Genomic DNA, 26,012 nt, shown 5'->3' with positions numbered 1-26,012 from the left:
AGCCAGCCTACAGAAGTAGGCATCCCAAGCACAACGTGGCTGGAGACTTACGCCGTGGCAGAGGCAAAATTCTTCAGGCACATTTCCAGACAGGTCTCCCAGCCTGCAGCTCCTCACGGCCTTCCTGATGGGTGTAGGTTTCTCCAGCTGTGTCCTGAAGACAGTGGTGATCCACCTCCTGAGCACTGTACCCCTGACAGGGTGGGGCAGGAGTGATTTTGGGCAGCGTGTGATGGCTATCCTGAAGTCCCTCCGCTGCTCACTGGAGATAAAACAGCTTCACCACTTTGTCATCGACAATGAGATCTTTCCTATGGAGATCAGCTTGCCCTCTGGCTTCCAGGTGGCTGTAGCACCCAGTCTCCTAGAGCACCTGGCCAGAAGTCCAGATACCCAAAGGAAGGCCGTGCAGGACTACAATTGCCTGCAGCACCGGTTTGAACAACTGCTCATCCACAGCCATTGGAAGAGATCGTCATGCACAGAGCTGTGCCTGTGTCGCCTCTTGACAGACCCTGTATATATTAACCTCCCGTAGTTAGTGCATTTACTTTGTGCTGTATATATTAGAACTCTGTAATTAATGCTCTTACTATATGCATTAATCTCCCATAATTAGTGCATTGATTATATATATATATGAGGGCCCAGTAGTTAGTGAATGTACCATAGGTATTCGGACACTCTAGTTACTGCTTTTTCTATAGATATACGTTAACAGCCTGTAGTTAGTGCCTTCAGGAATCTCCATCCTTCTTTTAATTTGTTTCAATAAATTGGGCTATCCCAGAATATGGATTGTGCAAGCTGTTCTTGAACTTGAGCAGAAGTAGTGCATTTGTATATTCTACTAGTTGTGAATTTGTGATTGGTTGGGAGTAGGCAATGTTATTAATAAGACTTTTTTAATAAACACACAAAATAATCCCTTTGTGTTGCTCCTCTCAGTTGTCTTCCTGGTGCAGCAGCCACTGATGACAACGGTGGCTTCAAAGATGATTTTGCCCTGTATTGTCCTTGCCTTCTGATGCCATGCTGGCCATCCCACCTGGGCTCCAAAACTCCCTGGCAGCTGTGGCTGGGCAGGGAGCAAACAAGAGCCACCGCTGCTGTGACACCTTGTGTTCACTGGGTTGACAATGAAGGTTGTGCCCATCCCAGATGCTCTGCTGGGCTTTGGCACTGCAGAAATGCACTTGTTGGACATGCAGAATGCTGTGCTATTGTGCTGTGTCGGCAGTGAGAATTGCCTGCTGGAAATCTCCTCCCCAACAGCTGCTCATCATCCTTACGAAGCTTCTCCAGGGAATCAAGGTCCTCTGGCCGTGGCACAGCCGGAAGAGAGATCCTGCTATGGAGAAGCCCCATGTCACTTCCAGGCCATTCATTACTACACACCCTGGGGTGTCACACAGGTTCCAAGAGTGACCCCAAAAGCGCACATGTCAGCAGCAAGGCAATCAGTTCTATCTCTGAGCAGAAGACTTCCAGGAACAAAGCATTCATGGGTCACGTCACCCATTTTGTGATTAGGAGGGCTTTGAGGCCTCCTACATGTTTTGTGAAGGGAAGAGTCAGGGTGTCCATGCAACCCATGGGTCTGCTGTATTTGCATGTCAGGTCTTTGCTTGCCAGGGGCCATTAGGATTCCCAGAGGTGCGGTAGAGATGGATGGTGGGGCAGGCCTGGCCTGGATGCACACTGGCATGTGTGACATCACAGCCGCAGTGTGACAATGGGGGCAGCTGCCAGGAGGAGCAGCAGGTAACGCTGCCCCAGTGCAGCCTCGGTGAGCGGCGAGCGTGCACGCAGACAGGAGGCTGTGCTGAACGCGGAGAGAGGCCCACGGCAGAAACGCGAGTATTCGGGGAGCGGCTTCTCAGCGGGCATCCAGAGGCAAGTCCCTGGTGGCAGGGCCTTTGTCCAGGCCCTTTGTGCCGGTGCTGGGGCAGCGGCACAGGCCTGGCAGGCTGCCAGCCCCTGGGCCCCCTCTGTCCTGCCCTGAGATCCCTGAGGCTCCTCTCCCCACTTGCCCTATCAGTAGCTCCCTCCCATCCCCACTGGACCCCTGCTCAGTGTCCCAGGCCATGTTTGCCATTACATTCTTTCTCTTGCTTGTGCAAGGCCTCACCCAGTACCCGCAGCAGGCCGGGGATGGGCTGGATGAGGCCACCCTGGAGCGCATGCAGCAGCGTGCTGAGTATCTGGAGCAGCAGATGACTCAGCTGATTCAGGAGCTGGAGCAGATGAAGCCGGAGCAGAGTGGTGGGGCCTGGGGAGCCCTGCCTGGGTGGCAGTTCTGGGCTCTGAGCGGAATCCTCATGCTTCTCTTGGTGCTGTGGTTTGGACATGGGAAAAGTCAATGTGATCCAGACAACCGTGGCCACAAGGAGAGGTCCCGCAGCAACTTGGTGGAGGAGGAAGAAAGACGGAACGTTGTTGGAAATGTGGAAGAGGGCAGTGTCGATGACAAGCAGGAGATGGCAAATGGAGAAGAAGATGATGGTATCAATGTGCAAAGGAAGCTTGGAAGCCTTTTAGAGGAGCGCATACAGGAGTTGCCTGTTCTGGATCTGGACAAAGGATTCTCCATGATCGCGGACCTGGTGGACAAACTCATCCACGTCTTTGGAGAAGGCTTGTCCAACAGTTTCTACCCGGTGCCACAACCAGCCATGGGAGTGGGCAGCGCCTTTGAAGGCTGCAGTCCCCATGCACAAGATGTTGTGTACCGTTTGCTTGTTCCCCTGAGTCCCCCTCCAGGACATGCCTTCCACCTGGAGCTGGACACTGCAGGAGTGGTCCAGAGGAACTTCTGTGTCCGTGTGGAGCAGGTGTGCACCTGCAGGAGGGAGAGGCTGGAGGAGGACATGCTGTGTTTCCTCCACCACCCCGAGGAGGAGCTGAGAAGGAAACAGGACCCCAGCCTCCTGCACACCCTGTGCACTGGCTGCTATCTGGATGTGGAGAAAACTGTCCACTGGTTCTATGGGTTTGTGAGAGTCGCCTGGCTGCTGTTGCCTGAATCGTGCCACTGGCGTTTAAGGTTGCAGCCCTCCAGCCGCTCCTGCAAATTTCAGCTGAGCAAAGACAAGGAAAGCTTCACGGTTGAGATGTTCTTTGCCGTGCGGCAAGGAGACTCAGATGTCTTTGTGAGCAGCCAGCCTACAGAAGTATGCATCCCAAGCACAACGTGGCTGGAGACTTACGCCGTGGCAGAGGCAAAATTCTTCAGGCACATTTCCAGACAGGTCTCCCAGCCTGCAGCTCCTCACGGGCTTCCTGAAGGGTGTAGGTTTCTCCAGCTGTGTCCTGAAGACAGTGGTGATCCACCTCCTGAGCACTGTACCCCTGACAGGGTGGGGCAGGAGTGATTTTGGGCAGCGTGTGATGGCTATCCTGAAGTCCCTCCGCTGCTCACTGGAGATAAAACAGCTTCACCACTTTGTCATCGGCAATGAGAGCTTTCCTATGGAGATCAGCTTGCCCTCTGGCTTCCAGGTGGCTGTAGCACCCAGTCTCCTTGAGCACCTGGCCAGAAGTCCAGATACCCAAAGGAAGGCCGTGCAGGACTACAATTGCCTGCAGCACCGGTTTGAACAACTGCTCATCCACAGCCATTGGAAGAGATCGTCATGCACAGAGCTGTGCCTGTGTCGCCTCTTGACAGACCCTGTATATATTAACCTCCCGTAGTTAGTGCATTTACTTTGTGCTGTATATATTAGAACTCTGTAATTAATGCTCTTACTATATGCATTAATCTCCCATAATTAGTGCATTTATTATATATATATATGAGGACCCAGTAGTTAGTGAATGTACCATAGGTATTCGGACACTCTAGTTACTGCTTTTTCTGTAGATATATGTTAATAGCCTGTAGTTAGTGCCTTCAGGAATCCCCATCCTTCTTTTAATTTGTTTCAATAAATTGGGCTATTTCAGAATCTGGATTGTGCAAGCTGTTCTTGAACTTGAGCAGAAGTAGTGCATTTGTATATTCTACTAGTTGTGAATTTGTGATTGGGTGGGAGTAGGCACTGTTATTAACGAGAGTTTTTTAATAAACACACAAAATAATCCCTTCGTGTTGCTCCTCTCAGTTGTCTTCCTGGTGCAGCAGCCACTGATGACCATGGTGGCTTCAAAGATGATTTTGCCCTGTGTTGTCCTTGCCTTCTGATGCCATGCTGGCCATCCCACCTGGGCTCCAAAACTCCCTGGCAGCTGTGGCTGGGCAGGCACCAGACATGAGCCACGGCTGCTGTGACTCCTTGTGTTCACTGGGGTGACAATGAAGGTTGGGCCCATCCCAGATGCTCTGCTGGGCTTTGGCACTGCAGAAATACACTTGTTGGACATGCAGAACGCTGTGCTATTGTGCTGTGTCGGCAGTGAGAATTGCCTGCTGGAAATCTCCTCCCCAACAGCTGCTCATCATCCTTACGAAGCTTCTCCAGGGAATCAAGGTCCTCTGGCCGTGGCACAGCCGGAAGAGAGATCCTGCTATGGAGAAGCCCCATGTCACTTCCAGGCCATTCATTACTACACACCCTGGGGTGTCACACAGGTTCCAAGAGTGACCCCAAAAGCGCACATGTCAGCAGCAAGGCAAGCAGTTCTATCTCTGAGCAGAAGACTTCCAGGAACAAAGCATTCATGGGTCACGTCACCCATTTTGTGATTAGGAGGGCTTTGAGGCCTCCTACATGTTTTGTGAAGGGAAGAGTCAGGGTGTCCATGCAACCCATGGGTCTGCTGTATTTGCATGTCAGGTCTTTGCTTGCCAGGGGCCATTAGGATTCCCAGAGGTGCGGTAGAGATGGATGGTGGGGCAGGCCTGGCCTGGATGCACACTGGCATGTGTGACATCACAGCCGCAGTGTGACAATGGGGGCAGCTGCCAGGAGGAGCAGCAGGTAACGCTGCCCCAGTGCAGCCTCGGTGAGCGGCGAGCGTGCACGCAGACAGGAGGCTGTGCTGAACGCGGAGAGAGGCCCACGGCAGAAACGCGAGTATTCGGGGAGCGGCTTCTCAGCGGGCATCCAGAGGCCAGTCCCTGGTGGCAGGGCCTTTGTCCAGGCCCTTTGTGCCGGTGCTGGGGCAGCGGCACAGGCCTGGCAGGCTGCCAGCCCCTGGGCCCCCTCTGTCCTGCCCTGAGATCCCTGAGGCTCCTCTCCCCACTTGCCCTATCAGTAGCTCCCTCCCATCCCCACTGGACCCCTGCTCAGTGTCCCAGGCCATGTTTGCCATTACATTCTTTCTCTTGCTTGTGCAAGGCCTCACCCAGTACCCGCAGCAGGCCGGGGATGGGCTGGATGAGGCCACCCTGGAGCGCATGCAGCAGCGTGCTGAGTATCTGGAGCAGCAGATGACTCAGCTGATTCAGGAGCTGGAGCAGATGAAGCCGGAGCAGAGTGGTGGGGCCTGGGGAGCCCTGCCTGGGTGGCAGTTCTGGGCTCTGAGCGGAATCCTCATGCTTCTCTTGGTGCTGTGGTTTGGACATGGGAAAAGTCAATGTGATCCAGACAACCGTGGCCACAAGGAGAGGTCCCGCAGCAACTTGGTGGAGGAGGAAGAAAGACGGAACGTTGTTGGAAATGTGGAAGAGGGCAGTGTCGATGACAAGCAGGAGATGGCAAATGGAGAAGAAGATGATGGTATCAATGTGCAAAGGAAGCTTGGAAGCCTTTTAGAGGAGGGCATACAGGAGTTGCCTGTTCTGGATCTGGACAAAGGATTCTCCATGATCGCGGACCTGGTGGACAAACTCATCCACGTCTTTGGAGAAGGCTTGTCCAACAGTTTCTACCCGGTGCCACAAGCAGCCATGGGAGTGGGCAGCGCCTTTGAAGGCTGCAGTCCCCATGCACAAGATGTTGTGTACCGTTTGCTTGTTCCCCTGAGTCCCCCTCCAGGACATGCCTTCCACCTGGAGCTGGACACTGCAGGAGTGGTCCAGAGGAACTTCTGTGTCCGTGTGGAGCAGGTGTGCACCTGCAGGAGGGAGAGGCTGGAGGAGGACATGCTGTTTTTCCTCCACCACTCCGAGGAGGAGCTGAGAAGGAAACAGGACCCCAGCCTCCTGCACACCCTGTGCACCGGCTGCTATCTAGATGTGGAGAAAACTGTCCACTGGTTCTATGGGTTTGTGAGAGTCGCCTGGCTGCTGTTGCCTGAATCGTGCCACTGGCGTTTAAGGTTGCAGCCCTCCAGCCGCTCCTGCAAATTTCAGCTGAGCAAAGACAAGGAAAGCTTCACGGTTGAGATGTTCTTTGCCGTGCGGCAAGGAGACTCAGATGTCTTTGTGAGCAGCCAGCCTACAGAAGTAGGCATCCCAAGCACAACGTGGCTGGAGACTTACGCCGTGGCAGAGGCAAAATTCTTCAGGCACATTTCCAGACAGGTCTCCCAGCCTGCAGCTCCTCACGGCCTTCCTGATGGGTGTAGGTTTCTCCAGCTGTGTCCTGAAGACAGTGGTGATCCACCTCCTGAGCACTGTACCCCTGACAGGGTGGGGCAGGAGTGATTTTGGGCAGCGTGTGATGGCTATCCTGAAGTCCCTCCGCTGCTCACTGGAGATAAAACAGCTTCACCACTTTGTCATCGACAATGAGATCTTTCCTATGGAGATCAGCTTGCCCTCTGGCTTCCAGGTGGCTGTAGCACCCAGTCTCCTAGAGCACCTGGCCAGAAGTCCAGATACCCAAAGGAAGGCCGTGCAGGACTACAATTGCCTGCAGCACCGGTTTGAACAACTGCTCATCCACAGCCATTGGAAGAGATCGTCATGCACAGAGCTGTGCCTGTGTCGCCTCTTGACAGACCCTGTATATATTAACCTCCCGTAGTTAGTGCATTTACTTTGTGCTGTATATATTAGAACTCTGTAATTAATGCTCTTACTATATGCATTAATCTCCCATAATTAGTGCATTGATTATATATATATATGAGGGCCCAGTAGTTAGTGAATGTACCATAGGTATTCGGACACTCTAGTTACTGCTTTTTCTATAGATATACGTTAACAGCCTGTAGTTAGTGCCTTCAGGAATCTCCATCCTTCTTTTAATTTGTTTCAATAAATTGGGCTATCCCAGAATATGGATTGTGCAAGCTGTTCTTGAACTTGAGCAGAAGTAGTGCATTTGTATATTCTACTAGTTGTGAATTTGTGATTGGTTGGGAGTAGGCAATGTTATTAATAAGACTTTTTTAATAAACACACAAAATAATCCCTTTGTGTTGCTCCTCTCAGTTGTCTTCCTGGTGCAGCAGCCACTGATGACAACGGTGGCTTCAAAGATGATTTTGCCCTGTATTGTCCTTGCCTTCTGATGCCATGCTGGCCATCCCACCTGGGCTCCAAAACTCCCTGGCAGCTGTGGCTGGGCAGGGAGCAAACAAGAGCCACCGCTGCTGTGACACCTTGTGTTCACTGGGTTGACAATGAAGGTTGTGCCCATCCCAGATGCTCTGCTGGGCTTTGGCACTGCAGAAATGCACTTGTTGGACATGCAGAATGCTGTGCTATTGTGCTGTGTCGGCAGTGAGAATTGCCTGCTGGAAATCTCCTCCCCAACAGCTGCTCATCATCCTTACGAAGCTTCTCCAGGGAATCAAGGTCCCCTGGCCGTGGCACAGCCGGAAGAGAGATCCTGCTATGGAGAAGCCCCATGTCACTTCCAGGCCATTCATTACTACACACCCTGGGGTGTCACACAGGTTCCAAGAGTGACCCCAAAAGCGCACATGTCAGCAGCAAGGCAATCAGTTCTATCTCTGAGCAGAAGACTTCCAGGAACAAAGCATTCATGGGTCACGTCACCCATTTTGTGATTAGGAGGGCTTTGAGGCCTCCTACATGTTTTGTGAAGGGAAGAGTCAGGGTGTCCATGCAACCCATGGGTCTGCTGTATTTGCATGTCAGGTCTTTGCTTGCCAGGGGCCATTAGGATTCCCAGAGGTGCGGTAGAGATGGATGGTGGGGCAGGCCTGGCCTGGATGCACACTGGCATGTGTGACATCACAGCCGCAGTGTGACAATGGGGGCAGCTGCCAGGAGGAGCAGCAGGTAACGCTGCCCCAGTGCAGCCTCGGTGAGCGGCGAGCGTGCACGCAGACAGGAGGCTGTGCTGAACGCGGAGAGAGGCCCACGGCAGAAACGCGAGTATTCGGGGAGCGGCTTCTCAGCGGGCATCCAGAGGCAAGTCCCTGGTGGCAGGGCCTTTGTCCAGGCCCTTTGTGCCGGTGCTGGGGCAGCGGCACAGGCCTGGCAGGCTGCCAGCCCCTGGGCCCCCTCTGTCCTGCCCTGAGATCCCTGAGGCTCCTCTCCCCACTTGCCCTATCAGTAGCTCCCTCCCATCCCCACTGGACCCCTGCTCAGTGTCCCAGGCCATGTTTGCCATTACATTCTTTCTCTTGCTTGTGCAAGGCCTCACCCAGTACCCGCAGCAGGCCGGGGATGGGCTGGATGAGGCCACCCTGGAGCGCATGCAGCAGCGTGCTGAGTATCTGGAGCAGCAGATGACTCAGCTGATTCAGGAGCTGGAGCAGATGAAGCCGGAGCAGAGTGGTGGGGCCTGGGGAGCCCTGCCTGGGTGGCAGTTCTGGGCTCTGAGCGGAATCCTCATGCTTCTCTTGGTGCTGTGGTTTGGACATGGGAAAAGTCAATGTGATCCAGACAACCGTGGCCACAAGGAGAGGTCCCGCAGCAACTTGGTGGAGGAGGAAGAAAGACGGAACGTTGTTGGAAATGTGGAAGAGGGCAGTGTCGATGACAAGCAGGAGATGGCAAATGGAGAAGAAGATGATGGTATCAATGTGCAAAGGAAGCTTGGAAGCCTTTTAGAGGAGCGCATACAGGAGTTGCCTGTTCTGGATCTGGACAAAGGATTCTCCATGATCGCGGACCTGGTGGACAAACTCATCCACGTCTTTGGAGAAGGCTTGTCCAACAGTTTCTACCCGGTGCCACAAGCAGCCATGGGAGTGGGCAGCGCCTTTGAAGGCTGCAGTCCCCATGCACAAGATGTTGTGTACCGTTTGCTTGTTCCCCTGAGTCCCCCTCCAGGACATGCCTTCCACCTGGAGCTGGACACTGCAGGAGTGGTCCAGAGGAACTTCTGTGTCCGTGTGGAGCAGGTGTGCACCTGCAGGAGGGAGAGGCTGGAGGAGGACATGCTGTGTTTCCTCCACCACCCCGAGGAGGAGCTGAGAAGGAAACAGGACCCCAGCCTCCTGCACACCCTGTGCACTGGCTGCTATCTGGATGTGGAGAAAACTGTCCACTGGTTCTATGGGTTTGTGAGAGTCGCCTGGCTGCTGTTGCCTGAATCGTGCCACTGGCGTTTAAGGTTGCAGCCCTCCAGCCGCTCCTGCAAATTTCAGCTGAGCAAAGACAAGGAAAGCTTCACGGTTGAGATGTTCTTTGCCGTGCGGCAAGGAGACTCAGATGTCTTTGTGAGCAGCCAGCCTACAGAAGTATGCATCCCAAGCACAACGTGGCTGGAGACTTACGCCGTGGCAGAGGCAAAATTCTTCAGGCACATTTCCAGACAGGTCTCCCAGCCTGCAGCTCCTCACGGGCTTCCTGAAGGGTGTAGGTTTCTCCAGCTGTGTCCTGAAGACAGTGGTGATCCACCTCCTGAGCACTGTACCCCTGACAGGGTGGGGCAGGAGTGATTTTGGGCAGCGTGTGATGGCTATCCTGAAGTCCCTCCGCTGCTCACTGGAGATAAAACAGCTTCACCACTTTGTCATCGGCAATGAGAGCTTTCCTATGGAGATCAGCTTGCCCTCTGGCTTCCAGGTGGCTGTAGCACCCAGTCTCCTTGAGCACCTGGCCAGAAGTCCAGATACCCAAAGGAAGGCCGTGCAGGACTACAATTGCCTGCAGCACCGGTTTGAACAACTGCTCATCCACAGCCATTGGAAGAGATCGTCATGCACAGAGCTGTGCCTGTGTCGCCTCTTGACAGACCCTGTATATATTAACCTCCCGTAGTTAGTGCATTTACTTTGTGCTGTATATATTAGAACTCTGTAATTAATGCTCTTACTATATGCATTAATCTCCCATAATTAGTGCATTTATTATATATATATATGAGGACCCAGTAGTTAGTGAATGTACCATAGGTATTCGGACACTCTAGTTACTGCTTTTTCTGTAGATATACGTTAATAGCCTGTAGTTAGTGCCTTCAGGAATCCCCATCCTTCTTTTAATTTGTTTCAATAAATTGTGCTATTTCAGAATCTGGATTGTGCAAGCTGTTCTTGAACTTGAGCAGAAGTAGTGCATTTGTAAATTCTACTAGTTGTGAATTTGTGATTGGGTGGGAGTAGGCACTGTTATTAACGAGAGTTTTTTAATAAACACACAAAATAATCCCTTCCTGCTGCTCCTCTCAGTTGTCTTCCTGGTGCAGCAGCCACTGATGACCACGGTGGCTTCAAAGATGATTTTGCCCTGTGTTGCCCTTGCCTTCTGATGCCATGCTGGCCATCCCACCTGGGCTCCAAAACTCCCTGGCAGCTGTGGCTGGGCAGGCACCAGACATGAGCCACCGTTGATGTGACTCCTTGTGTTCACTGGGGTGACAATGAAAGTTGTGCCCATCCCAGATGCTCTGCTGGGCTTTGGCACTGCAGAAATGCACTTGTTGCACATGCAGAACGCTGTGCTATTGTGCTGTGTCGGCAGTGAGAATTGCCTGCTGGAAATCTCCTCCCCAACAGCTGCTCATCATCCTTACGAAGCGTCGCCAGGGAATCAAGGTCCTCTGGCCGTGGCACAGCCGGAAGAGAGATCCTGCTATGGAGAAGCCCCATGTCACTTCCAGGCCATTCATTACTACACACCCAGGGGTGTCACACAGCTTCCAAGAGTGACCCCAAAAGCACACATGTCAGCAGCAAGGCAAGCAGTTCTATCTCTGAGCAGAAGACTTCCAGGAACAAAGCATTCATGGGTCACGTCACCCATTTTGCGATTAGGAAGGCTTTGAGGCCTCCTACATGTTTTGTGAAGGGAAGAGCCCGGGTGTCCATTGCGACCCATGGGTCTGCTGTATTTGCATGTCAGGTCTTTGCTTGCCAGGGGCCATTAGGATTCCCAGAGGTGCGGTAGAGATGGATGGTGGGGCAGGCCTGGCCTGGATGCACACTGGCATGTGTGACATCACAGCCGCAGTGTGACAATGGGGGCAGCTGCCAGGAGGAGCAGCAGGTAACGCTGCCCCAGTGCAGCCTCGGCGAGCGGCGAGCGTGCACGCAGACAGGAGGCTGTGCTGAAGGCGGAGAGAGGCCCACGGCAGAAACGCGAGTATTCGGGGAGCGGCTTCTCAGCGGGCATCCAGAGGCCAGTCCCTGGTGGCAGGGCCTTTGTCCAGGCCCTTTGTGCCAGTGCTGGGGCAGCGGCACAGGCCTGGCAGGCTGCCAGCCCCTGGGCCCCCTCTGTCCTGCCCTGAGATCCCTGAGGCTCCTCTCCCCACTTGCCCTATCAGTAGCTCCCTCCCATCCCCACTGGACCCCTGCTCAGTGTCCCAGGCCATGTTTGCCATTACATTCCTTCTCTTGCTTGTGCAAGGCCTCACCCAGTACCCGCAGCAGGCCGGGGATGGGCTGGATGAGGCCACCCTGGAGCGCATGCAGCAGCATGCTGAGTATCTGGAGCAGCAGATGACTCAGCTGATTCAGGAGCTGGAGCAGATGAAGCCGGAGCAGAGTGGTGGGGCCTGGGGAGCCCTGCCTGGGTGGCACTTCTGGGCTCTGAGCGGAATCCTCGTGCTTCTCTTGGTGCTGTGGTTTGGACATGGGAAAAGTCAATGTGATCCAGACAACCGTGGCCACAAGGAGAGGTCCCGCAGCAACTTGGTGGAGGAGGAAGAAAGACGGAACGTTGTTGGAAATGTGGAAGAGGGCAATGTCGATGACAAGCAGGAGATGGCAAACGGAGAAGAAGACGATGGTATCAATGTGCAAAGGAAGCTTGGAAGCCTTTTAGAGGAGGGCATACAGGAGTTGCCTGTTCTGGATCTGGACAAAGGATTCTCCATGATCGTGGACCTGGTGGACAAACTCATCCACGTCTTTGGAGAAGGCTTGTCCAACAGTTTCTACCCGGTGCCACAACCAGCCATGGGAGTGGGCAGCGCCTTTGAAGGCTGCAGTCCCCATGCACAAGATGTTGTGTACCGTTTGCTTGTTCCCCTGAGTCCCCCTCCAGGACATGCCTTCCACCTGGAGCTGGACACTGCAGGAGTGGTCCAGAGGAACTTCTGTGTCCGTGTGGAGCAGGTGTGCACCTGCAGGAGGGAGAGGCTGGAGGAGGACATGCTGTGTTTCCTCCACCACCCCGAGGAGGAGCTGAGAAGGAAACAGGACCCCAGCCTCCTGCACACCCTGTGCACCGGCTGCTATCTGGATGTGGAGAAAACTGTCCACTGGTTCTATGGGTTTGTGAGAGTCGCCTGGCTGCTGTTGCCTGAATCGTGCCACTGGCGTTTAAGGTTGCAGCCCTCCAGCCGCTCCTGCAAATTTCAGCTGAGCAAAGACAAGGAAAGCTTCACGGTTGAGATGTTCTTTGCCGTGCGGCAAGGAGACTCAGATGTCTTTGTGAGCAGCCAGCCTACAGAAGTAGGCATCCCAAGCACAACGTGGCTGGAGACTTACGCCGTGGCAGAGGCAAAATTCTTCAGGCACATTTCCAGACAGGTCTCCCAGCCTGCAGCTCCTCACGGGCTTCCTGAAGGGTGTAGGTTTCTCCAGCTGTGTCCTGAAGACAGTGGTGATCCACCTCCTGAGCACTGTGTCCCTGACAGGGTGGGGCAGGAGTGATTTTGGGCAGCGTGTGATGGCTATCCTGAAGTCCCTCCGCTGCTCACTGGAGATAAAACAGCTTCACCACTTTGTCATCGACAATGAGAGCTTTCCTATGGAGATCAGCTTGCCCTCTGGCTTCCAGGTGGCTGTAGCACCCAGTCTCCTTGAGCACCTGGCCAGAAGTCCAGATACCCAAAGGAAGGCCGTGCAGGACTACAATTGCCTGCAGCACCGGTTTGAACAACTGCTCATCCACAGCCATTGGAAGAGATCGTCATGCACAGAGCTGTGCCTGTGTCGCCTCTTGACAGACCCTGTATATATTAACCTCCCGTAGTTAGTGCATTTACTTTGTGCTGTATATATTAGAACTCTGTAATTAATGCTCTTACTATATGCATTAATCTCCCATAATTAGTGCATTTATTATATATATATATGAGGACCCAGTAGTTAGTGAATGTACCATAGGTATTCGGACACTCTAGTTACTGCTTTTTCTGTAGATATATGTTAATAGCCTGTAGTTAGTGCCTTCAGGAATCCCCATCCTTCTTTTAATTTGTTTCAATAAATTGGGCTATTTCAGAATCTGGATTGTGCAAGCTGTTCTTGAACTTGAGCAGAAGTAGTGCATTTGTATATTCTACTAGTTGTGAATTTGTGATTGGGTGGGAGTAGGCACTGTTATTAACGAGAGTTTTTTAATAAACACACAAAATAATCCCTTCGTGTTGCTCCTCTCAGTTGTCTTCCTGGTGCAGCAGCCACTGATGACCATGGTGGCTTCAAAGATGATTTTGCCCTGTGTTGTCCTTGCCTTCTGATGCCATGCTGGCCATCCCACCTGGGCTCCAAAACTCCCTGGCAGCTGTGGCTGGGCAGGCACCAGACATGAGCCACGGCTGCTGTGACTCCTTGTGTTCACTGGGGTGACAATGAAGGTTGGGCCCATCCCAGATGCTCTGCTGGGCTTTGGCACTGCAGAAATACACTTGTTGGACATGCAGAACGCTGTGCTATTGTGCTGTGTCGGCAGTGAGAATTGCCTGCTGGAAATCTCCTCCCCAACAGCTGCTCATCATCCTTACGAAGCATCTCCAGGGAATCAAGGTCCTCTGGCCGTGGCACAGCCGGAAGAGAGATCCTGCTATGGAGAAGCCCCATGTCACTTCCAGGCCATTCATTACTACACACCCAGGGGTGTCACACAGGTTCCAAGAGTGACCCCAAAAGCACACATGTCAGCAGCAAGGCACGCAGTTCTATCTCTGAGCAGAAGACTTCCAGGAACAAAGCATTCATGGGTCACGTCACCCATTTTGCGATTAGGAAGGCTTTGAGGCCTCCTACATGTTTTGTGAAGGGAAGAGCCCGGGTGTCCATGCGACCCATGGGTCTGCTGTATTTGCATGTCAGGTCTTTGCTTGCCAGGGGCCATTAGGATTCCCAGAGGTGCGGTAGAGATGGAGGGTGGGGCAGGCCTGGCCTGGATGCACACTGGCATGTGTGACATCACAGCCGCAGTGTGACAATGGGGGCAGCTGCCAGGAGGAGCAGCAGGTAACGCTGCCCCAGTGCAGCCTCGGCGAGCGGCGAGCGTGCACGCGGACAGGAGGCTGTGCTGAACGCGGAGAGAGGCCCACGGCAGAAACGCGAGTATTCGGGGAGCGGCTTCTCAGCGGGCATCCAGAGGCCAGTCCCTGGTGGCAGGGCCTTTGTCCAGGCCCTTTGTGCCGGTGCTGGGGCAGCGGCACAGGCCTGGCAGGCTGCCAGCCCCTGGGCCCCCTCTGTCCGGCTCTGAGATCCCTGAGGCTCCTCTCCCCACTTGCCCTATCAGTAGCTCCCTCCCATCCCCACTGAAGCCATGCTCAGAGCCCCAGGCCATGTTTGCCATTACATTCCTTCCTTGCTTGTGCAAGGCCTCACCCAGTACCCGCAGCAGGCCGGGGATGGGCTGGACGAGGCCACCCTGGAGCGCATGCAGCAGCGTGCTGAGTATCTGGAGCAGCAGATGACTCAGCTGATTCAGGAGCTGGAGCAGATGAAGCCGGAGCAGAGTGGTGGGGCCTGGGGAGCCCTGCCTGGGTGGCAGTTCTGGGCTCTGAGCGGAATCCTCATGCTTCTCTTGGTGCTGTGGTTTGGACATGGGAAAAGTCAATGTGATCCAGACAACCGTGGCCACAAGGAGAGGTCCCGCAGCAACTTGGTGGAGGAGGAAGAAAGACGGAACGTTGTTGTTAATGTGGAAGAGGGCAATGTCGATGACAAGCAGGAGATGGCAAATGGAGAAGAAGACGATGGTATCAATGTGCAAAGGAAGCTTGGAAGCCTTTTAGAGGAGGGCATACAGGAGTTGCCTGTTCTGGATCTGGACAAAGGATTCTCCATGATCTCGGACCTGGTGGACAAACTCATCCACGTCTTTGGAGAAGGCTTGTCCAACAGTTTCTACCCGGTGCCACAACCAGCCATGGGAGTGGGCAGCGCCTTTGAAGGCTGCAGTCCCCATGCACAAGATGTTGTGTACCGTTTGCTTGTTCCCCTGAGTCCCCCTCCAGGACATGCCTTCCACCTGGAGCTGGACACTGCAGGAGTGGTCCAGAGGAACTTCTGTGTCCGTGTAGAGCGGGTGTGCACCTGCAGGAGGGAGAGGCTGGAGGAGGACATGCTGTGTTTCCTCCACCACCCCGAGGAGGAGCTGAGAAGGAAACAGGACCCCAGCCTCCTGCACACCCTGTGCACCGGCTGCTATCTAGATGTGGAGAAAACTGTCCACTGGTTCTATGGGTTTGTGAGAGTCGCCTGGCTGCTGTTGCCTGAATCGTGCCACTGGCGTTTAAGGTTGCAGCCCTCCAGCCGCTCCTGCAAATTTCAGCTGAGCAAAGACAAGGAAAGCTTCACGGTTGAGATGTTCTTTGCCGTGCAACAAGGAGACTCAGATGTCTTTGTGAGCAGCCAGCCTACAGAAGTAGGCATCCCAAGCACAACGTGGCTGGAGACTTACGCCGTGGCAGAGGCAAAATTCTTCAGGCACATTTCCAGACAGGTCTCCCAGCCTGCAGCTCCTCACGGGCTTCCTGATGGGTGTAGGTTTCTCCAGCTGTGTCCTGAAGACAGTGGTGATCCACCTCCTGAGCACTGTACCCCTGACAGGGTGGGGCAGGAGTGATTTTGGGCAGCGTGTGATGGCTATCCTGAAGTCCCTCCGCTGCTCACTGGAGATAAAACAGCTTCACCACTTTGTCATCGACAATGAGAGCTTTCCTATGGAGATCAGCTTGCCCTCTGGCTTCCAGGTGGCTGTAGCACCCAGTCTCCTAGAGCACCTGGCCAGAAGTCCAGATACCCAAAGGAAGGCCGTGCAGGACTACAATTGCCTGCAGCACCGGTTTGAACAACTGCTCATCCACAGCCATTGGAAGAGATCGTGGTGCACAGAGCTGTGCCTGTGGGGCCTCTTGACAGACCCTGTATATATTAACCTCCCGTAGTTAGTGCATTTACTTTGTGCTGTATATATTAGAACTCTGTAATTAATGCTCTTACTATATGCATTAATCTCCCATAATTAGTGCATTGATTATATATATATATGAGGACCCAGTAGTTAGTGAATGCACCATAGGTATTCGGACACTCTAGTTACTGCTTTTTCTGTAGATATATGTTAATAGCCTGTAGTTAGTGCCTTCAGGAATCCCCATCCTTCTTTTAATTTGTTTCAATAAATTGGGCTATTCCAGAATCTGGATTGTGCAAGCTCTTCTTGAACTTGAGCAGCACTAGTGCATTTGTATATTCTACTAGTTGTGAATTTGTGATTGGGTGGGAGTAGGCACTGTTATTAACGAGAGTTTTTTAATAAACACACAAAATAATCCCTTCCTGCTGCTCCTCTCAGTTGTCTTCCTGGTGCAGCAGCCACTGATGACCACGGTGGCTTCAAAGATGATTTTGCCCTGTGTTGCCCTTGCCTTCTGATGCCATGCTGGCCATCCCACCTGGGCTCCAAAACTCCCTGGCAGCTGTGGCTGGGCAGGCACCAGACATGAGCCACCGTTGATGTGACTCCTTGTGTTCACTGGGGTGACAATGAAAGTTGTGCCCATCCCAGATGCTCTGCTGGGCTTTGGCACTGCAGAAATGCACTTGTTGCACATGCAGAACGCTGTGCTATTGTGCTGTGTCGGCAGTGAGAATTGCCTGCTGGAAATCTCCTCCCCAACAGCTGCTCATCATCCTTACGAAGCGTCGCCAGGGAATCAAGGTCCTCTGGCCGTGGCACAGCCGGAAGAGAGATCCTGCTATGGAGAAGCCCCATGTCACTTCCAGGCCATTCATTACTACACACCCAGGGGTGTCACACAGCTTCCAAGAGTGACCCCAAAAGCACACATGTCAGCAGCAAGGCAAGCAGTTCTATCTCTGAGCAGAAGACTTCCAGGAACAAAGCATTCATGGGTCACGTCACCCATTTTGCGATTAGGAAGGCTTTGAGGCCTCCTACATGTTTTGTGAAGGGAAGAGCCCGGGTGTCCATTGCGACCCATGGGTCTGCTGTATTTGCATGTCAGGTCTTTGCTTGCCAGGGGCCATTAGGATTCCCAGAGGTGCGGTAGAGATGGATGGTGGGGCAGGCCTGGCCTGGATGCACACTGGCATGTGTGACATCACAGCCGCAGTGTGACAATGGGGGCAGCTGCCAGGAGGAGCAGCAGGTAACGCTGCCCCAGTGCAGCCTCGGCGAGCGGCGAGCGTGCACGCAGACAGGAGGCTGTGCTGAAGGCGGAGAGAGGCCCACGGCAGAAACGCGAGTATTCGGGGAGCGGCTTCTCAGCGGGCATCCAGAGGCCAGTCCCTGGTGGCAGGGCCTTTGTCCAGGCCCTTTGTGCCAGTGCTGGGGCAGCGGCACAGGCCTGGCAGGCTGCCAGCCCCTGGGCCCCCTCTGTCCTGCCCTGAGATCCCTGAGGCTCCTCTCCCCACTTGCCCTATCAGTAGCTCCCTCCCATCCCCACTGGACCCCTGCTCAGTGTCCCAGGCCATGTTTGCCATTACATTCCTTCTCTTGCTTGTGCAAGGCCTCACCCAGTACCCGCAGCAGGCCGGGGATGGGCTGGATGAGGCCACCCTGGAGCGCATGCAGCAGCATGCTGAGTATCTGGAGCAGCAGATGACTCAGCTGATTCAGGAGCTGGAGCAGATGAAGCCGGAGCAGAGTGGTGGGGCCTGGGGAGCCCTGCCTGGGTGGCACTTCTGGGCTCTGAGCGGAATCCTCGTGCTTCTCTTGGTGCTGTGGTTTGGACATGGGAAAAGTCAATGTGATCCAGACAACCGTGGCCACAAGGAGAGGTCCCGCAGCAACTTGGTGGAGGAGGAAGAAAGACGGAACGTTGTTGGAAATGTGGAAGAGGGCAATGTCGATGACAAGCAGGAGATGGCAAACGGAGAAGAAGACGATGGTATCAATGTGCAAAGGAAGCTTGGAAGCCTTTTAGAGGAGGGCATACAGGAGTTGCCTGTTCTGGATCTGGACAAAGGATTCTCCATGATCGTGGACCTGGTGGACAAACTCATCCACGTCTTTGGAGAAGGCTTGTCCAACAGTTTCTACCCGGTGCCACAACCAGCCATGGGAGTGGGCAGCGCCTTTGAAGGCTGCAGTCCCCATGCACAAGATGTTGTGTACCGTTTGCTTGTTCCCCTGAGTCCCCCTCCAGGACATGCCTTCCACCTGGAGCTGGACACTGCAGGAGTGGTCCAGAGGAACTTCTGTGTCCGTGTGGAGCAGGTGTGCACCTGCAGGAGGGAGAGGCTGGAGGAGGACATGCTGTGTTTCCTCCACCACCCCGAGGAGGAGCTGAGAAGGAAACAGGACCCCAGCCTCCTGCACACCCTGTGCACCGGCTGCTATCTGGATGTGGAGAAAACTGTCCACTGGTTCTATGGGTTTGTGAGAGTCGCCTGGCTGCTGTTGCCTGAATCGTGCCACTGGCGTTTAAGGTTGCAGCCCTCCAGCCGCTCCTGCAAATTTCAGCTGAGCAAAGACAAGGAAAGCTTCACGGTTGAGATGTTCTTTGCCGTGCGGCAAGGAGACTCAGATGTCTTTGTGAGCAGCCAGCCTACAGAAGTAGGCATCCCAAGCACAACGTGGCTGGAGACTTACGCCGTGGCAGAGGCAAAATTCTTCAGGCACATTTCCAGACAGGTCTCCCAGCCTGCAGCTCCTCACGGGCTTCCTGAAGGGTGTAGGTTTCTCCAGCTGTGTCCTGAAGACAGTGGTGATCCACCTCCTGAGCACTGTGTCCCTGACAGGGTGGGGCAGGAGTGATTTTGGGCAGCGTGTGATGGCTATCCTGAAGTCCCTCCGCTGCTCACTGGAGATAAAACAGCTTCACCACTTTGTCATCGACAATGAGAGCTTTCCTATGGAGATCAGCTTGCCCTCTGGCTTCCAGGTGGCTGTAGCACCCAGTCTCCTTGAGCACCTGGCCAGAAGTCCAGATACCCAAAGGAAGGCCGTGCAGGACTACAATTGCCTGCAGCACCGGTTTGAACAACTGCTCATCCACAGCCATTGGAAGAGATCGTCATGCACAGAGCTGTGCCTGTGTCGCCTCTTGACAGACCCTGTATATATTAACCTCCCGTAGTTAGTGCATTTACTTTGTGCTGTATATATTAGAACTCTGTAATTAATGCTCTTACTATATGCATTAATCTCCCATAATTAGTGCATTTATTATATATATATATGAGGACCCAGTAGTTAGTGAATGTACCATAGGTATTCGGACACTCTAGTTACTGCTTTTTCTGTAGATATATGTTAATAGCCTGTAGTTAGTGCCTTCAGGAATCCCCATCCTTCTTTTAATTTGTTTCAATAAATTGGGCTATTTCAGAATCTGGATTGTGCAAGCTGTTCTTGAACTTGAGCAGAAGTAGTGCATTTGTATATTCTACTAGTTGTGAATTTGTGATTGGGTGGGAGTAGGCACTGTTATTAACGAGAGTTTTTTAATAAACACACAAAATAATCCCTTCGTGTTGCTCCTCTCAGTTGTCTTCCTGGTGCAGCAGCCACTGATGACCATGGTGGCTTCAAAGATGATTTTGCCCTGTGTTGTCCTTGCCTTCTGATGCCATGCTGGCCATCCCACCTGGGCTCCAAAACTCCCTGGCAGCTGTGGCTGGGCAGGCACCAGACATGAGCCACGGCTGCTGTGACTCCTTGTGTTCACTGGGGTGACAATGAAGGTTGGGCCCATCCCAGATGCTCTGCTGGGCTTTGGCACTGCAGAAATACACTTGTTGGACATGCAGAACGCTGTGCTATTGTGCTGTGTCGGCAGTGAGAATTGCCTGCTGGAAATCTCCTCCCCAACAGCTGCTCATCATCCTTACGAAGCATCTCCAGGGAATCAAGGTCCTCTGGCCGTGGCACAGCCGGAAGAGAGATCCTGCTATGGAGAAGCCCCATGTCACTTCCAGGCCATTCATTACTACACACCCAGGGGTGTCACACAGGTTCCAAGAGTGACCCCAAAAGCACACATGTCAGCAGCAAGGCACGCAGTTCTATCTCTGAGCAGAAGACTTCCAGGAACAAAGCATTCATGGGTCACGTCACCCATTTTGCGATTAGGAAGGCTTTGAGGCCTCCTACATGTTTTGTGAAGGGAAGAGCCCGGGTGTCCATGCGACCCATGGGTCTGCTGTATTTGCATGTCAGGTCTTTGCTTGCCAGGGGCCATTAGGATTCCCAGAGGTGCGGTAGAGATGGAGGGTGGGGCAGGCCTGGCCTGGATGCACACTGGCATGTGTGACATCACAGCCGCAGTGTGACAATGGGGGCAGCTGCCAGGAGGAGCAGCAGGTAACGCTGCCCCAGTGCAGCCTCGGCGAGCGGCGAGCGTGCACGCGGACAGGAGGCTGTGCTGAACGCGGAGAGAGGCCCACGGCAGAAACGCGAGTATTCGGGGAGCGGCTTCTCAGCGGGCATCCAGAGGCCAGTCCCTGGTGGCAGGGCCTTTGTCCAGGCCCTTTGTGCCGGTGCTGGGGCAGCGGCACAGGCCTGGCAGGCTGCCAGCCCCTGGGCCCCCTCTGTCCGGCTCTGAGATCCCTGAGGCTCCTCTCCCCACTTGCCCTATCAGTAGCTCCCTCCCATCCCCACTGAAGCCCTGCTCAGAGCCCCAGGCCATGTTTGCCATTACATTCCTTCCTTGCTTGTGCAAGGCCTCACCCAGTACCCGCAGCAGGCCGGGGATGGGCTGGACGAGGCCACCCTGGAGCGCATGCAGCAGCGTGCTGAGTATCTGGAGCAGCAGATGACTCAGCTGATTCAGGAGCTGGAGCAGATGAAGCCGGAGCAGAGTGGTGGGGCCTGGGGAGCCCTGCCTGGGTGGCAGTTCTGGGCTCTGAGCGGAATCCTCATGCTTCTCTTGGTGCTGTGGTTTGGACATGGGAAAAGTCAATGTGATCCAGACAACCGTGGCCACAAGGAGAGGTCCCGCAGCAACTTGGTGGAGGAGGAAGAAAGACGGAACGTTGTTGTTAATGTGGAAGAGGGCAATGTCGATGACAAGCAGGAGATGGCAAATGGAGAAGAAGACGATGGTATCAATGTGCAAAGGAAGCTTGGAAGCCTTTTAGAGGAGGGCATACAGGAGTTGCCTGTTCTGGATCTGGACAAAGGATTCTCCATGATCTCGGACCTGGTGGACAAACTCATCCACGTCTTTGGAGAAGGCTTGTCCAACAGTTTCTACCCGGTGCCACAACCAGCCATGGGAGTGGGCAGCGCCTTTGAAGGCTGCAGTCCCCATGCACAAGATGTTGTGTACCGTTTGCTTGTTCCCCTGAGTCCCCCTCCAGGACATGCCTTCCACCTGGAGCTGGACACTGCAGGAGTGGTCCAGAGGAACTTCTGTGTCCGTGTAGAGCGGGTGTGCACCTGCAGGAGGGAGAGGCTGGAGGAGGACATGCTGTGTTTCCTCCACCACCCCGAGGAGGAGCTGAGAAGGAAACAGGACCCCAGCCTCCTGCACACCCTGTGCACCGGCTGCTATCTAGATGTGGAGAAAACTGTCCACTGGTTCTATGGGTTTGTGAGAGTCGCCTGGCTGCTGTTGCCTGAATCGTGCCACTGGCGTTTAAGGTTGCAGCCCTCCAGCCGCTCCTGCAAATTTCAGCTGAGCAAAGACAAGGAAAGCTTCACGGTTGAGATGTTCTTTGCCGTGCAACAAGGAGACTCAGATGTCTTTGTGAGCAGCCAGCCTACAGAAGTAGGCATCCCAAGCACAACGTGGCTGGAGACTTACGCCGTGGCAGAGGCAAAATTCTTCAGGCACATTTCCAGACAGGTCTCCCAGCCTGCAGCTCCTCACGGGCTTCCTGATGGGTGTAGGTTTCTCCAGCTGTGTCCTGAAGACAGTGGTGATCCACCTCCTGAGCACTGTACCCCTGACAGGGTGGGGCAGGAGTGATTTTGGGCAGCGTGTGATGGCTATCCTGAAGTCCCTCCGCTGCTCACTGGAGATAAAACAGCTTCACCACTTTGTCATCGACAATGAGAGCTTTCCTATGGAGATCAGCTTGCCCTCTGGCTTCCAGGTGGCTGTAGCACCCAGTCTCCTAGAGCACCTGGCCAGAAGTCCAGATACCCAAAGGAAGGCCGTGCAGGACTACAATTGCCTGCAGCACCGGTTTGAACAACTGCTCATCCACAGCCATTGGAAGAGATCGTGGTGCACAGAGCTGTGCCTGTGGGGCCTCTTGACAGACCCTGTATATATTAACCTCCCGTAGTTAGTGCATTTACTTTGTGCTGTATATATTAGAACTCTGTAATTAATGCTCTTACTATATGCATTAATCTCCCATAATTAGTGCATTGATTATATATATATATGAGGACCCAGTAGTTAGTGAATGCACCATAGGTATTCGGACACTCTAGTTACTGCTTTTTCTGTAGATATATGTTAATAGCCTGTAGTTAGTGCCTTCAGGAATCCCCATCCTTCTTTTAATTTGTTTCAATAAATTGGGCTATTCCAGAATCTGGATTGTGCAAGCTCTTCTTGAACTTGAGCAGCACTAGTGCATTTGTATATTCTACTAGTTGTGAATTTGTGATTGGGTGGGAGTAGGCACTGTTATTAACGAGAGTTTTTTAATAAACACACAAAATAATCCCTTCGTGTTGCTCCTCTCAGTTGTCTTCCTGGTGCAGCAGCCACTGATGACCACGGTGGCTTCCATGATGATTTTGCCCTGTGTTGTCCTTGCCTTCTGATGCCATGCTGGCCATCCCACCTGGGCTCCAAAACTCCCTGGCAGCTGTGGCTGGGCAGGCACCAGACATGAGCCACCGCTGCTGTGACTCCTTGTGTTCACTGGGGTGACAATGAAGGTTGTGCCCATCCCAGATGCTCTGCTGGGCTTTGGCACTGCAGGAATGCACTTGTTGGACATGCAGAACGCTGTGCTATTGTGCTGTGTCGGCAGTGAGAATTGCCTGCTGGAAATCTCCTCCCCAACAGCTACTCAACATCCTTACGAAGCATCCCCAGGGAATCAAGGTCCTCTGCCCGTGGCACAGCCGGAAGAGAGATCCTGCTATTTAGAAGCCCCATGTCACTTCCAGGCCATTCATTACTACACACCCAGGGGTGTCACACAGGTTCCAAGAGTGATCCCAAAAGCACACATGTCAGCAGCAAGGCAAGCAGTTCTATCTCTGAGCAGAAGACTTCCAGGAACAAAGCATTCATGGGTCACGTCACCCATTTTGCGATTAGGAAGGCTTTGAGGCCTCCTATATGTTTTGTGAAGGGAAGAGCCCGGGTGTCCATGCGACCCATGGGTCTGCTGTATTTGCATGTCAGGTCTATGCTTGCCAGGGGCCATTAGGATTCCCAGAGGTGCGGTAGAGATGGAGGGTGGGGCAGGCCTGGCCTGGATGCACACTGGCATGTGTGACATCACAGCCGCAGTGTGACAATGGGGGCAGCTGCCAGGAGGAGCAGCAGGTAACGCTGCCCCAGTGCAGCCTCGGCGAGCGGCGAGCGTGCACGCAGACAGGAGGCTGTGCTGAACGCGGAGAGAGGCCCACGGCAGAAACGCGAGTATTCGGGGAGCGGCTTCTCAGCGGGCATCCAGAGGCCAGTCCCTGGTGGCAGGGCCTTTGTCCAGGCCCTTTGTGCCGGTGCTGGGGCAGCAGCACAGGCCTGGCAGGCTGCCAGCCCCTGGGCCCCCTCTGTCCTGCCCTGAGATCCCTGGGGCTCCTCTCCCCACTTGCCCTATCAGTAGCTCCCTCCCATCCCCACTGGACCCCTGCTCAGTGTCCCAGGCCATGTTTGCCATTACATTCCTTCTCTTGCTTGTGCAAGGCCTCACCCAGTACCCGCAGCAGGCCGGGGATGGGCTGGATGAGGCCACCCTGGAGCGCATGCAGCAGCGTGCTGAGTATCTGGAGCAGCAGATGACTCAGCTGATTCAGGAGCTGGAGCAGATGAAGCCGGAGCAGAGTGGTGGGGCCTGGGGAGCCCTGCCTGGGTGGCACTTCTGGGCTCTGAGCGGAATCCTCATGCTTCTCTTGGTGCTGTGGTTTGGACATGGGAAAACTCGATGTGATCCAGACAACCGTGGCAAAAAGGAGAGGTCCAGCAGCAACTTGGTGGAGGAGGAAGGAACATGGAACGTTGTTGGAAATGTGGAAGAGGGCAATGTCGATGACAAGCAGGAGATGGCTAACGGAGAAGAAGACGATGGTATCAATGTGCAAAGGAAGCTTGGAAGCCTTTTAGAGGAGCGCATACAGGAGTTGCCTGTTCTGGATCTGGACAAAGGATTCTCCATGATCGTGGACCTGGTGGACAAACTCATCCACGTCTTTGGAGAAGGCTTGTCCAACAGTTTCTACCCGGTGCCACAACCAGCCATGGGAGTGGGCAGCGCCTTTGAAGGCTGCAGTCCCCATGCACAAGATGTTGCGTACCGTTTGCTTGTTCCCCTGAGTCCCCCTCCAGGACATGCCTTCCACCTGGAGCTGGACACTGCAGGAGTGGTCCAGAGGAACTTCTGTGTCCGTGTGGAGCAGGTGTGCACCTGCAGGAGGGAGAGGCTGGAGGAGGACATGCTGTGTTTCCTCCACCACCCCGAGGAGGAGCTGAGAAGGAAACAGGACCCCAGCCTCCTGCACACCCTGTGCACCGGCTGCTATCTAGATGTGGAGAAAACTGTCCACTGGTTCTATGGGTTTGTGAGAGTCGCCTGGCTGCTGTTGCCTGAATCGTGCCACTGGCGTTTAAGGTTGCAGCCCTCCAGCCGCTCCTGCAAATTTCAGCTGAGCAAAGACAAGGAAAGCTTCACGGTTGAGATGTTCTTTGCCGTGCGGCAAGGAGACTCAGATGTCTTTGTGAGCAGCCAGCCTACAGAAGTATGCATCCCAAGCACAACGTGGCTGGAGACTTATGCCGTGGCAGAGGCAAAATTCTTCAGGCACATTTCCAGACAGGTCTCCCAGCCTGCAGTTCCTCACAGGCTTCCTGATGGGTGTAGGTTTCTCCAGCTGTGTCCTGAAGACAGTGGTGATCCACCTCCTGAGCACTGTACCCCTGACAGGGTGGGGCAGGAGTGATTTTGGGCAGCGAGTGATGGCTATCCTGAAGTCCCTCCGCTGCTCACTGGAGATAAAACAGCTTCACCACTTTTTCATTGGCAATGAGAGCTTTCCTACGGAGATCAGCTTGCCCTCTGGCTTCCAGGTGGCTGTAGCACCCAGTCTCCTTGAGCACCTGGCCAGAAGTCCAGATACCCAAAGGAAGGCCGTGCAGGACTACAATTGCCTGCAGCACCGGTTTGAACAACTGCTCATCCACAGCCATTGGAAGAGATCGTGGTGCACAGAGCTGTGCCTGTGGGGCCTCTTGACAGACCCTGTATATATTAACCTCCCGTAGTTAGTGCATTTACTTTGTGCTGTATATATTAGAACTCTGTAATTAATGCTCTTACCATATTTATTAATCTCCCATAATTAGTGCATTGATTATATATATATATATGAGGACCCAGTAGTTAGTGAATGTACCATAGGTATTCGGACACTCTAGTTACTGCTTTTTCTGTAGATATATGTTAATAGCCTCTAGTTATTGTCTTCAGAAATC

General features: G+C 53.7%; 7 protein-coding genes across 7 annotated transcripts; all 7 read left to right on the top strand.

Moving 5' to 3' along the window:
• The first annotated feature begins 232 nt into the window (after window positions 1-232).
• Window positions 233-3,696, top strand: LOC131081097 (inositol 1,4,5-trisphosphate receptor-interacting protein-like 1). The gene is given in 5 exon segments (XM_058019958.1): window positions 233-435; window positions 949-1,145; window positions 2,125-2,251; window positions 2,360-3,253; window positions 3,255-3,696. Coding segments are annotated over 5 exon segments (1,863 nt in total).
• Window positions 3,697-6,548: 2,852 nt separating this feature from the next.
• LOC131081096 (inositol 1,4,5-trisphosphate receptor-interacting protein-like 1) lies at window positions 6,549-10,012 on the top strand. The gene is given in 5 exon segments (XM_058019957.1): window positions 6,549-6,751; window positions 7,265-7,461; window positions 8,441-8,567; window positions 8,676-9,569; window positions 9,571-10,012. Coding segments are annotated over 5 exon segments (1,863 nt in total).
• Window positions 10,013-10,613: 601 nt separating this feature from the next.
• LOC131081095 (inositol 1,4,5-trisphosphate receptor-interacting protein-like 1) lies at window positions 10,614-13,171 on the top strand. Its single transcript, XM_058019956.1, is given in 4 exon segments — window positions 10,614-10,842; window positions 11,600-11,726; window positions 11,835-12,728; window positions 12,730-13,171. Coding segments are annotated over 4 exon segments (1,692 nt in total).
• Window positions 13,172-14,953: 1,782 nt separating this feature from the next.
• On the top strand, window positions 14,954-16,328 carry LOC131081094 (inositol 1,4,5-trisphosphate receptor-interacting protein-like 1). Its single transcript, XM_058019955.1, is given in 2 exon segments — window positions 14,954-15,885; window positions 15,887-16,328. Coding segments are annotated over 2 exon segments (1,374 nt in total).
• Window positions 16,329-16,929: 601 nt separating this feature from the next.
• On the top strand, window positions 16,930-19,487 carry LOC131081092 (inositol 1,4,5-trisphosphate receptor-interacting protein-like 1). The gene is given in 4 exon segments (XM_058019954.1): window positions 16,930-17,158; window positions 17,916-18,042; window positions 18,151-19,044; window positions 19,046-19,487. Coding segments are annotated over 4 exon segments (1,692 nt in total).
• A 601-nt stretch (window positions 19,488-20,088) lies between these two features.
• Window positions 20,089-22,644, top strand: LOC131081091 (inositol 1,4,5-trisphosphate receptor-interacting protein-like 1). The gene is given in 4 exon segments (XM_058019953.1): window positions 20,089-20,317; window positions 21,073-21,206; window positions 21,339-22,201; window positions 22,203-22,644. Coding segments are annotated over 4 exon segments (1,668 nt in total).
• A 1,783-nt stretch (window positions 22,645-24,427) lies between these two features.
• Window positions 24,428-25,802, top strand: LOC131081090 (inositol 1,4,5-trisphosphate receptor-interacting protein-like 1). The gene is given in 2 exon segments (XM_058019952.1): window positions 24,428-25,359; window positions 25,361-25,802. Coding segments are annotated over 2 exon segments (1,374 nt in total).
• The last annotated feature ends 210 nt before the right edge of the window (window positions 25,803-26,012 follow it).

This window comes from Melospiza georgiana, chromosome 3 (assembly GCF_028018845.1).
Source record: "Melospiza georgiana isolate bMelGeo1 chromosome 3, bMelGeo1.pri, whole genome shotgun sequence".
Lineage (NCBI taxonomy): Eukaryota > Metazoa > Chordata > Aves > Passeriformes > Passerellidae > Melospiza > Melospiza georgiana.
Note: the sequence above shows the minus strand (reverse complement) of the source record. Positions and strands in the feature narration are given on the sequence as shown.